At 37.5% G+C, this 14161-nt stretch overlaps 1 protein-coding gene across 8 annotated transcripts in view; it reads right to left on the bottom strand.

Annotated features, from left to right (window-relative positions):
• Positions 1–2747: 2747 nt before the first annotated feature.
• The window catches only part of LOC134224985 (uncharacterized), a 68273-nt gene continuing 56859 nt past the window's right edge, over positions 2748–14161 (bottom strand). For 4 of the 8 annotated variants that reach the window (XM_062704705.1, XM_062704699.1, XM_062704702.1 and 1 more), the window contains 4 exons: positions 6209–6485; positions 5914–6140; positions 4960–5070; positions 2748–3662 (listed from right to left, as the gene is read on the bottom strand). In XM_062704705.1, the coding sequence (XP_062560689.1) occupies positions 3613–3662; positions 4960–5070; positions 5914–6140; positions 6209–6485 (665 nt within the window). In that variant the 3' untranslated portion in view covers positions 2748–3612. The other 4 variants (XM_062704700.1, XM_062704704.1, XM_062704707.1 and 1 more) reach the window with 3 other exon arrangements.

The following is a 14161-nucleotide window of genomic DNA, read 5'->3' on the forward strand; positions in this document are numbered from 1 at the left end:
CGTATCGATGTTACAGCGGTTGAATTACCCTTGTAAACGCGTAGTACATCATATTCGTTGAAATTCTGAATGGTTGATACGTTAACTATGAAATCATGGGCAGTTGAGATCTACACCTGTAACCAAAGATCTATCCGCCTGTTTCAAATATGGTACATGCTCTTTGTGGATCATAGAATAGATTGTAGTCAAAGCATAAATTCTTGGTCATCCAAAAAATACCAGAAGTAAGGCCTTTATATCTACAGGCGTAACCAAAGTCTTTTTTCTCTTTATTTCTGTGAGTTTTGAAATAAATATTCAGTTCTTCTCTAGTCTTGGTATCGTCAGTTTTAAGGAGCAACTGGCAGGGGAGGGTGCTGAAAATTAAAAGCAAATTAAAACTACACACTTAAAAAAATACGTTAAAGTTTGTTGAAAGGTAAAAATTGATCGAAAAAGGGGGACAAAGAAATAGTTCACGGTTGTCTTCCACCGTGGGGAGTCCTCATTGACAAACTTCGGCCGGGTGGCCATCTGTGGCTGATCGGTTATCCAGGAATCCAATGGCGCTGTTCTACGAAGTTTAATCGGTGCAGTCAGACAGGAAACCTAAACTTAGCGCATAACATCAATTCATAAAATCGACCAAAAATGGAAACCAAGATGAAAACTTTGCAGAGCGAAGGATTACCGCATAAAAAAAACTATCCGGAGCGGAGGGTTTTCGCAAAAAAAAAAACTGATCAGAATGTCAATGAGGCGAAGATGGCGATCGCAATCAAGCAAAGAGTAGAATATCGCTGAAAGCATGGCTCACTTGATTTTCCCGGACAGAATCGAATCGCTTCGCTCACTCGCCGAAAAATGATTTCGCTCTAAAAGGCGACGTTAATCGAGGCGAATGTTTTGTTTACATATGGATTGAGTAGCCATTGTTTTAAGCGCAAACAGCTAATTTAATGCCTTCAACAATGAAGAACACTTAATAATCATGCAATGATACAAATCGCGATTCAAGTCATGAGCGATTCTTTGGGCCATGATTCTGATAGGATTTTGCCTCACGCATGATTTGAATCGTCGATGAGATTTGAGAATTTGAGATTTTATCAACACTGCTTATGTCCCGGGTAGCCTGGCTACTGGGGGGAGAGGCATACCTTCATGGGTGGGACTTACGCCCGGGAGGCCCAAGCAGAGTCTAGGCTGTACTACCAGCCCTTCATCTTTGGGGAAGCAGATTAAGGCTGATAGGCGGTATCGTCAACCAACCATTCGTCGATATCCCGTAGCTGAATCGGAGAATGTCATACTTTGGACAACGGCAGATCACATGTTCTATTGAGTTTTCTACATCGCAGATTTCACAAACGATCCGAAAGGGCCGTCCGCCGAAATTATGTGACAAAGTTAAATAATGGGACATGTGACTCACAAATTGAATATTTTCACTGATATTAAATTATAAACGACAACATTGTACTACAAAACTGATAGCCCGACAATTTTAATAAATCCTGGGAAAACTTCTTAACGAATTTCTGGGGAAATTCCCGAAAAAAATCTGGAGAAAGGAGGTTTTTTTACGGAATTTCTTTTGAGTATTTCTTCGAAAATTCTTTTAGGAATTCTTTCGAGATTCCCATCGGGGTTTCCTTCAAAGATTCATTCAGAAAAACCATACAAAATAATTCTATCTAAAATTTTGTTGGAAGAATTTATCCGGAAAGTTTCTATACTGAAGAATGGAATAGTTTCTGATGGGATTCATGAAGGAATCTCCGTGGGACTTTTCGAAGGAATTTCTGAGGGAATTATTGAGGGAATATCGGAAAGGACTTATGAATTCATTTTCAACAAAATGTTTGGTAGAGTGATGGAGTTTTTAACGGAATAGTCAAAGAATTCTCTTCTTCGATGAAGTTTTAAACCGAATTTTCAAAAAATCAAATCAAAGAATTAATTACATATTATTCGGCAACTCGGCCGTACGAAAACCATTTTTTTGTTAAATATCTTGGCTGTGCATATGCACAGCACATGTTTCGAAATGGACAAATTGATATGAAATTTGCGAAAAAGAATCCACGTGTCTTGGAGGGACTCGAACCCTCAACCTCCTACTCTCTAGATAGGCGTGATAACCCCTACACAACAATACCACTTAAAGGTCACGTTTGCGGGAAAGCCATCAGAATCCGAGTACCGACCTCCACCGCGGTTAGCTCTGGTGGAGGTTGGTACTCGGATTCTGATGACTTTTCCGCAAACGTGACCTTTAAGTGGTATTGTTGTGCAGGGGTTATCACGCCTATCTAGAGAGTAGGAGGTTGAGGGTTCGAGTCCCTCCAAGACACGTGGATTCTTTTTCGCAAATTTCATATCAATTTGTCCATTTCGAAACATGTGCTGTGCATATGCACAGCCAAGATATTTAACAAATCAAAGAATTTTTAGAGGAATCTCTAAAGGAATTCTCGGAGGTATTTTAAAAGGAATTTCTAAATTAGTTCTCAAGGGAACTCCTAAAAATTGAAAGAATTCTAAAAGGAATTTCCGAAGGATTTTCCTATGGTGTTTAAAAAAAAAGTCTAGAGGAATTTTCTATAAAATTTCCAAATATATTTTGAATTTCTATAGAACTTTTCTATGAAAATTGTGAAGAAATTTCCATTTTTTTTTCTTTATTTCTCGAGGAAAGAAATTTCTGGAAAATATTCTAGTGCAATGATATTACCACGTAGGAAGAAAAAACAAAAACCCCATCCAATTACGCATTGTCTAACATTGTCTAGAAGCGTATCATTTATTCAAACCTCGTATCAATAATCATGCTTACAGGATTTGTATTGATTCCCTTCTCATTGTGTTTGCTAAGGGACGACGTTCATCTATTTACGACAGTAGCCTAAAACACTTAAAAACTACGACCGGGTCTGATAATTTGAATCTATTTCAATCCCTAATAGAGTGTGTAAAGTGGTACAAAATTCGTCGGAAAAGTAAAACCTAATGACATCAGATTGACAGGTAAACATCCTCGGCGGTTGAACTTTCGTCCTTGGGGCCAGGTTCCGTAATACTAGCAGCTTTTCTTCGGTGTATTGTTTCATGACTGGCTAACAGATAAAAGCTTCTCGTGTTTTGTTACATTTGTAATTGTGAGTTAAAACATTGCATTTGGAAAGCTTTCATGTGAGGGGAGGCGGGGTCTATGTTTACCAATGATAAACTTAATAACTATGGCAGAAGGAAATGGAGTAATCCTTCAGGTTGTAATTATTTTTTCATACATATATTTTTTCCTACTGCTAACTGCTTTGAACCTTTTCGTTGCCACTAGTCCAAATGATTTCCCGTTGGGTAGCAGTGTTTGAGAGTTCATCAGTGCGGGGTTCATCACTATCTGTGGCCGAACACTATCTCTGGCCATTACAAATCTAGGAGAGAGTGCGTGAAGGATTTTGTGGATGTGTTTATGTGTAAGTGTATGTGGCGTGCGTGCATAACACGAAAAGCAATATTGGCATAAATTATAGGGATCGGTTCCCTTGGCGCGCGCGTGCAATGTGCCCTCACCCACGACTAGAGTAGAGGTGAAGCGTTTTGAAGGAAAGGTTAATGAGGCGCTTACACTTCATAGCCTTTATGTGTGATTATGGAAGATATGAAGAAGTTGTCTGTTGTTTGCAGAGGGTAGTAATTAATGGGAGAAAATGTGGAAGCGCGAGCCATCAATAACCCCGAAGAACCAACATTTTGTAATGATTGTGTTTGGAATTGTATGGAGAGATAAAAGAAAATTGAAAGAGAAAAAAACATAAATAAAGGTGTTGAAAGCAAACTGGCGAACAAACGTCTATGTAATTAAAGCACATTATTGATTGGATTCCAAAAACAAAAAACACAGCACCAACACTAACTTTCCGTCAGATAGTACAATCAAACCGTCTCAGCGACAACATATTTGTCGTTTGTTCTATCATGTTATATTCTTCCTATATAGTTAGTTATGTATTTTATTTTAACAATTGGCCATCGTGATATTGTCTGACTGACAGAAAGTGTTTTGAGAGGTAAAAAGAAGCTCACTAATAAATAGAGCAAAACAAGCATCATCTGTTGAGAGCCCATCCATCATTGTCGCAGCATTAGTGGTACTCATGCAAATTAAATGGTTATTGATACAAATAGACGAGTGAGGTTAGTAATTTCAACAGCCTAACTCGGTAGTATAATTATTCTGGGATCATTAGTTGTGTCGGTTGAGATACATCCGGCAGCACTATCATCATAAATGTTAGCAAGCACAACACTGAAGAAAATACCCCATCAGCTCTTCTGTTCTGGCACTATTATTATAAACTGATGCAAGAGTGTTCGATAAGCGCAAAAAATCATAATGCGTTTTATTAATGTAAAGAAAAGCAAATCTCTTAATAAATGCAAAACAATAATGGAATGTAAAGATTTGAAAAAGGAAATAAAAAAGTTCAATGTCCTCTCGATTGAAAATATTGATTCAATTTCATTTTAACTCTAAACACTTATTCTAACCAATTTCGCGAAATATGGGAACAATCGCTGTCTAATATCAATCTAATTATTCATCGTGTTAATTCTCAATTAAAACAAAATTGTATTGTTGCTTTGACCTTACGTGAATAGAGCTCCGGAACTAGATAGTTAGCACCATGGTTAAATTATCCAGAGAGATTTTTAAGAAAAGCGGAATGATGTACGTTCATAATACAATCGAGTTTAGGTACGGTGGAGAAAAGGGTATCAACTGTGTAGCTTAAATGTAAGATTAGGGTTAGTAAATGTAGCATTGCAAAAAAGGTCAGCATTCCGGTACTGGTGGATTCTGCCGATCGCCGACAAAAAAATGCACTCATTTATCATCAAACGGGAAGGGGAGCACCAAACGGGTTTAGTCTTCATTCAGGGTTACACGCGTCAAACTAACGTTGATACCTTGATTCTGTTGGGTTTCCAGCTCCCGAACGATGAAGTCCCGCAGGTCCGTGTACGCCTGCTTCAGGTGTTTGTTGTGGACCACGATATCGAAGTTACCCGGAGTGGAACCTAAAAAGAAGATAATGTTGAGGATATATTTATTTCTTCTGCGATTTAGAACATATTTTAAACGATAGTCGAGAATATTTCTTGTGGAGACTCACAAAAATTTTCCGTGGAAACTGGAGAAGGAGTGTCTCTGAATTTCTAATGAAATCAAGGAGAACTAATTTGCTAAAATCTTGAACGCAATATTGGCGCTCAAATGTTGCATGCATTTAGGCAACATTTTCCTCAATGTCATGTAGCTACATTGCACATTTTATTTATGCACATTATTTAGAACGCAATTAATAATTAATCGATGTTCATTTTTATTGTATTCAGACCAATGGTATTCACCCTACTTTCAAGAACTTTGTGCTTTTCTCTTCGTTGTGTAATTGTTTTCTATTTATAGCTCTATGATGCACATTGAAGATTGCATCAAACTTTCATAGTGCTACCGGTCCATTGAGCCTCTTTGAAATTAAAATTACTACTTGAGTAATATATTTATTGTGATTTATCTGCTGCCAGAACTTTAGCTGTTGTTTACTACAATAACAATTTGGTTGACGATATAAATCGGAATTTTCCTTTTGACGATTTTTCAATTGAATAGGAAGGGAACATTATCAGCACGGGAAACTCATCATTCTTACAAATACGTATTTTGACCTCAACAGTAAGATCGTCTTGTGTATCGTCCTTGGCTCGGAACTTTTTTTTATAATTTTAAGGACAAAATCAATTATGCGCCATTCAGCTTTCAATTCACAAATTCAATTCAGAATCACAGCTCAATTAAACCATTAACCAATTTAAACCATGAAATCTCAAATCGTTCACCTCATCAAGACGGGTACTTACCATACTCAATCTCGACCCGCGCCGTATTGAGACGCTTCTGTAAGCTTTCCTCCGTTTCCGTCTTACGTCCCCGCAGTCGGCGCTCGAGTTCGTCCACCGAGGGAGGATTGATAAACACCAGCAGTGGATTTAATCGATCCGAATTGCGCACCTGTTTGACTCCTTCGATTTCGATGTCCAACACGCAGACCTTACCCTGCTGCTGTACGTTTTCCACTGCTTGTTTGCTAAAAAAGATATGGCGATATAAATAATTTATTTTTCCCCACAATCAATCATCCGCGTCCAGCCTTACCTTGTACCATACATATTTCCACTGAAAACGGCAGTTTCGATGAATTCTCCATTTTCAATAGCCACCTGCATGTCTTCCACCGAGACAAAGTGATAATGTACGCCGTTCTCCTCTCCGGGTCTCGGTTTCCGGGTGGTGTGCGATACGCTGAATCCAAACGTGTCGGGGAACTCCTTGAACAGCTTCTTCAGCAGGGTGCTCTTTCCGGACCCGGACGGGCCGCAGATTACGAGCGGACGTGGGCCTTGCTTAACCATTCCGGAAAGTTGCGAAAAGGCTTTCGAAAGTAAGACGAAATGTCCGATAAGTTTTTCCAATGTCTCTACTGGTTTTGCTGGGCACTTAGTAATTACACCGAAACTACGATTAAACGTCCGAACTGAAGCACCACTAGTTGGGAAATGAACTAATCTAACCAGTGGAAGCATGCAACTAGCTAACGCTCACTAAATGTACACTTAAGAAAATGGGGAAAAGCACTTTCCAACACGCAATTTCACTGTACAGTAGGTTTGTCCTCAAGCGACCGGACGGACGTCAATCATTCAAATTGATTCAAGAGTAAGCAAATGTGCATTAAAGTCGTATTTATTTACCACACCTTCTAGTCGAATCGAGACAACACCAAGTGACTAATCTTCACTCCCAACCCTCACTCTAAAGAACAGCCCACTCGTAATACCATAAACGGGTCAATTTTTTTTCGAATGACGACGAACTGACTACGTTTGAGAGTAAAAATAACCGGCGACCGAAAAGGAAAAACTAGACCACGTTGCCAGGGGCTCAGATCGCTGGGTGGATAAGCTTCCGGCTCTCTCAGGGACCGGCTTCAACAAGTGCTGCGGACAGACTAACCAGCAGGGATCAGAACGATGAAATTTTGCGCGACAGATTTAGCCGAATTGTCCGCAGACGAGCGCGAAGGAAAACGCGAGTCGGCGCAGTTGGGCCGCGGAAAGTTTGCGTCGACTCGACGAAAGCATCCGGCCGCGCGAACAACACAACGGTCCATGCGGATCGTTGCAACGTTGTTCGGAATGACGATTCGAATTTTCATGTTATGCACAAGCTAGCTGTCATCAAGCTAAATGCAGTCATGTTATGATGTTAAAAAGGGATTCGGTACAAAGGTTGGAGTTAGTTGTGATGAAATTAGATCCGCATATGATTATTTATACAAATCATTGCATTTTATTAGAAAGGTTTGAAAGGAATTTTGTTAAATATAATAAAATAACAAAATATATTTTTGGAATGTAGTTTAATTGCAACAAGATTCACAGTATTCTGGAAAGGGTAATTCAAACATGACGTCTGACTTATATAAGTGGAAAAAGGATCTTAAATTGTGTTATCCATCTCCGGCGACAGCAGATCGGATTATCTCCAGGAATTTTAGAAGTTCTTTTATTCAATAACACATGTTACCTATATCTTCTTTGGATACCCATCACGCATCAAACTCCTAAATAATTGCTTCATTATAATGTATCATTAAAATCTATATTTGAAAATTCAAACTTTCTCACGATAGTCGATCAATTTAATGAAATTCCTTTATGGCGCCAGCTGCAACCAATATTATTTTGAGCTAAAACCTCTGTTCGGACTCATAATTCAAATACACACCCAGGGTTCTTCAAATGTACCAAACCAACAACGTGAGCCTAAGTGAGAGGAATTTAATCATTCGCCAAAGCATCCCATTGGTTTTTCCCGCCAATCATCAGCCCAGTTTGTTTACGAGAGAGCGGCATGGAACAGCAGTAGCTGTAATGTTTCTTTGTTTTGCACCTTTTTAACTGAATGGCGGTCGCTCCAACTTGCACCGCATGTTGCACACACCAAAACGGAATGAAATTCAAGGTACCCAATCAAAATCATTTTACAAATTCCTGATTTTTTGCCGGACTTTAGCTCATACGCAGGAAGTCGTGGATTTAATCCCAGGTCCATTCCGTTCTGGTACTTTGTATCTTTCTCTAAAATTCTCATGTTCCATTGGACCATTTCTATCCTCCAGGCTTTCCAAATGTACCGCATCATTACAGCCCACCAATGATTGTCGCCTTTGTTTAACCATGACAGCCGTGCTATCGGTTCATATGCGACAGTTGCATACACGCAATCATACGAGAGGTAACGTTGCTCTCGGGTGACGTTGTAAGACAGTTTCATTCATTTGCTTTCGGGTCGTTCGTTATTCCCGACAGCAGCGTCTGTTCGTTCGGCACATTTTTCGTGCGTTTAACATGCGTTTCGTTTGCTGCTACGGATGTTGACTACTGCAGTAAAGAGGTAAGTGTTGCCTCGCTGACTGCTTTTCGTTCATTGCGAATCCATCCGTGGCCGATGCAGTAGTGCTGATATGTATGGATAATTCCCAGTTATAAGGTACTAGGTACTCCATCGCACCGTACTGCGGTTGCGTAGACCGACAGATGTGAGTCATTTGTTCGCGGGTTAAATAATTTAAAAAAATGAAGATGTTTATATTAATACAGAAAAAAGTAATTAGCATCTTCGAACGTAATTAGTTCGTAATTCGATTCCGAAACAGAGTGTCAATTAAGTATTCGTTAAATATTGCCTTGCACTTGGATCACTTCCATGCTTTTATTTTCCTGAGGAGTGTCTTAAAATTGTTTATGGGAAGTATGGCTATGAAAGTATTTACACTAAAGAGTTCGAATTAATTGATCAATTCACCTAACGAACATGTATTGAATATTCTAACATATTATTTCAGTACTTAGAGTAAATAATTATTTTATAGTTAATACGTATAAGGTACCCCGGGGCAAGTGAAAATACGGGGTAAGTGGGTACTATGGCTGCCGATTAATCGGTGAACGTTTTTAATGGTAACAATGTTCTAGAAAGATGAAGCAGAACTATCAACGAATTCGCCTGACACAAAAATATTTGGAATCAAAACCATTTGCGGCACCATACTAATGGTATTGTTTAATCATGACTTTAAACTACCGGCAAAAGCTATTACTTTTATTTTCATTCAATGGATTCCCAACTAAATAGTCGTTTTCAAATTAATCATTGATGTGGAAAGCGAATACTTTGAGCAATGAAATAATTGTGTGACACCGAAAACGATTTAAAACTTTTGATTAAAACCAAAATCTGTAATTTTCACTTGCCCTTGTGTTTTAACATACATGGGGCAAGTGGGACATATTTGAACAACATTTTCGATAGAGCCAGTTTACCTGTTTTTAGATAGTTGACTAGTGAAAAATAACTTCGACACTCATATATTATATGGATCTGAAACAAATGCAGTTGATATCGTTGGTTTCGTTGTTTAGAAGTAGTATACAGTTGATTTACCAAATGTGTAATTTACTTTCTGAAAATTATCTCCCCCATGGAAAAGAGCAATGGTTATAACTATGCGAAATTTTCCGTTTACAGTGCAAACAATATATTCATTTAACAATAGATTAACAGGTTTTGTCTTGTGTTTTATTATTTTAAACTTTGCATCAGATTGACAGATTTTCAGATAAATATAGTTCTTAAGAAATAAATTGGCCATTTCGATCTTTTAAAAATTTACAACACTGCGCATAGCCTGAATAAAAACGTTCCCTTTAAAGTTCTAATTTATGTAATAATTTGTGTTCTAAACAGAGAAACATTCATTCGAAAAGTGAACAAAGATTTGCTTATCCTTTCTATCAAACACATTTGGTAGGAAAGTAAGCGAATGGAAAGCCAGACAACAACCAATTAAACAGTAAACCGGATGTTGTCTTGTTTTTATATCTGCTCACCTTGAAATCCCTTTCTTTTTGCAAAAACAAAAGTCTGACAAGCAATAAACCTCCATCCATGATCTGAAATACTACGATTCAGAAATTACATGAACATTATATCTACATTCTTCAAACTAGTTTCGTTCGACAGTTTAAAGCAGAATAGGTCCCACTTGCCCCGTTTGAAGGGGTAAGTGGGTCCCACAGGTAAATTTATTTATATCACTACCAATATTTTTTGTAACTGAATAAATGGCTTACAACACGTCTACACTTCAACAACGGAAGCATATAATGATGTATCCGTGGTTAATGTCCTTGTTACGTGAGAATGGAATTGTGAGCCCCTGATCATAAGTAGAATTAGAAATGTGGTTTATTTGTGTGTGAATTCATCTTCGGTGTTGTTTTGCCTGCTAATCAAATAAAACAGAAACAATGAAGCGGCAGCACGGGAGTGACGGAATTGAAGTTTCCGTTGCTTTAAAAGTAAAACACCGAAGATGTAAGTATTTATTTATTATGTTTAAAGTATTTTAATATTAATATTAAATAAATGTAGCTTTATAGCATGACGCAATATAATGTGTATTTATTGCCGCGCTGAAAGATCGGTGACTTCTGTGCTGTTCGCAACACTATAAAGATCTTCGATCTTGTCTTCGACGCGTTTTGTTCATCATGGTGATTCCATGGATGGCGCCATAGGATTGGACGATGCGACCAAATTTCAATATAGATTTCCACCGCGAGATGCACGGAGATCTGCCGAATCGTTGCTCACTCGGTCCGACATAAGCCGCTAAACTAAGGAACATCATCGAATAAAGACGCACAAGAGATACGTTTCGTTGACGCGGGCAGAAGTTTCAATGCGAGAAATGGATTGCTGCTGCAACAAAGAACAATAAGCTATCACTGGACAGATGTTTACATCATATACTGGACAACGCGGAGCGGCATCAATCAGACCGTTCTACAAAGCGATACTGCACCGTAGGGTCATGAACAGAGCAGCACCAACGCACGTCCCACAGGTAGAAGTTCAAACGCATCTTCCAACGTAATAACAGTTAGTTAGTTCGACTATGCAGCTATATACTCGAAATTCTCACGCAAGAACATCTGTGTGTGATGTACAAAATAAGTAAAACTTTTATATGTAGCTTACTCAAAGTGTTACGGGGGGGAATGTTACGTGAGAATGGAATTGTGAGCCCCTGATCATAAGTAGAATTAGAAATGTGGTTTATTTGTGTGTGAATTCATCTTCGGTGTTGTTTTGCCTGCTAATCAAATAAAACAGAAACAATGAAGCGGCAGCACGGGAGTGACGGAATTGAAGTTTCCGTTGCTTTAAAAGTGAAACACCGAAGATGTAAGTATTTATTTATTATGTTTAAAGTACTTTAATATTAATATTAAATAAATGTAGCTTTATAGCATGACGCAATATATTGTGTATTTATTGCCGCGCTGAAAGATCGGTGACTTCTGTGCTGTTCGCAACAGTCCTGAAATACCCTGTTTTCTAAGTATGCGTTTCCAATTTTGCTGAACTAGCGTTTTTTTAGGTCCCACTTGCCCCGGGGTACCTTATACAAAATTGAGTTTGCATTTCCTTTGTAGCCGTACAGCTAACGACAGGTTTATCCGATACGCTAGAATGTTCCATTGCCCGACTGGGCTTGGGATGCTAATATATTTCAAAAGACGAAAAATTTCATAGGAAATGTCAAACAATTTAAGGTCTTCATAACATTTTATTAGAGATCGGTTAACACTAGGATACATCCGCTAAAAAAAACTAACACGGATACATTCGTGTAGAAAAAAGTGTAACTAAATTTTCATTATCTCCGTGATTTTTTAATCGAATCTCTCAGTTTTCCATCGATCTCTTAGTCATCGCTTCTGGTTTCTTGACATTACAAAATATTATGTATTAAAGATAAATTTTTCGCCTGAGCTGTGAGATAAAAGAAACTAATTAAAAAAACAGATTATCCCACCTATTGGTGTTGATGCCTTTCTCGCTCATTATAATATGTAACGAGAAAAAATCATTAGGGTGGTCTAAACAGCACAAAAGCAATTAATGACTTATAGCTGAAAGTGTATATACGGTACGTTGTTCCGGACACATGTTTGTGATTGTAATATAGACTTCTAAAAAAATTAAAAATTTCCAATTCTTTCTCTATAAACTTTTAAAATTCATTCCAGCGGCAGTCAAAACTTGGACATGTCAGAAATCGTGTCATTACTGTTTCTTGTACATATTTGTTTATAAATTGTTTGTAATAACGTTGCAACATATTGAAAATAACATTTTATTAAGAATTGTGCAAAAAATAATCAATCAAAAGCCTAAATGCGTTGATAATTTAAAAAAGAAGTAAAAAAATGAAAAATTCAAGTTAATATATAATTTTCAAAATCTGCTCAAAATACACAGTACTTTCAAAATATTGAGAGTGCATATAAAACTATTTTGAGTACCTATTCAGTTGGATAGTTGATTATTTATGGCATGTTACGAGCATTAATCTGAATATACTTTCATTACATTTTAGAAAACCAAGTATGACCTATGCAATCAGCATCAAACAAGTCACTGTTGGAATAATATTTCAAGGTATTAAGCTTTTAATAACTGTAATTCAACAAGAGTAATGGATAATACTATTTGAAAAATTGAGGATTATTTACGCATTTCTTGAGTAAAAAACTAAATTTTGTCCATAACTTCGGAACCAATAGTTCGATATGGCCAATTTTCAATAGGAATGAGCGAAATTTGTTGTGAGCAAATCGGTGAACGATAAGGGCCAAAAAAATGAGTAATATTTTGTTAGGTGATTTTTCTGTAAATAAAATGTATTTTGGCCATAACTTCCGAGGTCATAGTGCGAACTGGCCAATTTTAAATAGGAAACAATGGGACAGGATTCTGTGTTGAATGCATTTTGTTGCGAGCTGTTAGAGATAAGTGGCAAAAAATGAGTGACACTTTTTTAAGTCATTTTTCTGTAACAAATTGGCCATAACTTCCGAATCCATAGTGCAGTTTGAATCGATTGGTATATAGTACTATGGGTCTCCAAGCGTTTTATAAAAGTTTGCCTTTGGAGCGAACCTATAGTCTTTACCAATAATTTGTATACGAGAGAGGCAAAAATCCAGTTTTGTGGATATACTCATATGGCATTTCCGCAAATAATTTCTATTCATCTGACATACATATTGATGATCCGATTTTGTCAAATCACGATTTTATCAAGTTTTCTACCCGATATTTTCACCTCCCAATTTCTTCAGATTTTCATAACTTGAAAAAAACTGTAAACCACTCAATAATCATTTGCGGCTGATTATGAATGTGGTTTTGGAGACCTGGAAGACTAACAAAAGAGCGTACCGTTCATACATTTTACAGTGTTAACTTTAAATTTGTGAAATGAGTTCAAAAAGTGAAAATAAAAACATTCCAATATTTCATTCTTTCTATTTGGGGTTGTCCATGAATCGCGTAGACCAAATTTTAACATTTTCAAATCCCCTCCCCCCTACTAGACTTGTGTAGACTTATTTGGAACCACCCCTTTTTCCCGCTCCATGAAGTCTACGTAGACTTTTAAACAAATCGGAATCGAATTGTCAACCTAATTAACCACGTCTTCTTCGACAATTCTTCCAACATTTCCCGAGAAATTCTTAAAGCAGGGTAGCCAACGAACCGGGAAGAACGGGAAACTGGAGTCATTGGGAAAAAGCGGGAAAACCGGCAATGTGAACAAGTACCGGGAAAATAATGTTTCGTCAAGTTACATTCAAAACGTTTCATAGTTTTTAATGAAGTTGATTTCAGGAAAAAAAACCCGACTTAATCCACCTACAGTGAACGCAACCCTTCTTACACTTTTGAATGGTTGTGTGTGCCCAGTGCATATTACAATTTCTATGCATATGACCTTCAATTGAGTATAAAATAACTGATATCATCATGCTTTTATCGATTTCAAAATAAAAACCCGACCTAATCCACCTACAGTGAACGCAACCCTTCTTACACTTTTGAATGGTTGTGTGTGCCCAGTGCATATTACAATTTCTATGCATATGACCTTCAATTGAATGTAAAATAACTGATATTATCATGCTTTTAACGATT

The sequence above is a fragment of the Armigeres subalbatus genome, chromosome 3 (genome assembly GCF_024139115.2).
Source record: "Armigeres subalbatus isolate Guangzhou_Male chromosome 3, GZ_Asu_2, whole genome shotgun sequence".
Taxonomy (NCBI): domain Eukaryota; kingdom Metazoa; phylum Arthropoda; class Insecta; order Diptera; family Culicidae; genus Armigeres; species Armigeres subalbatus.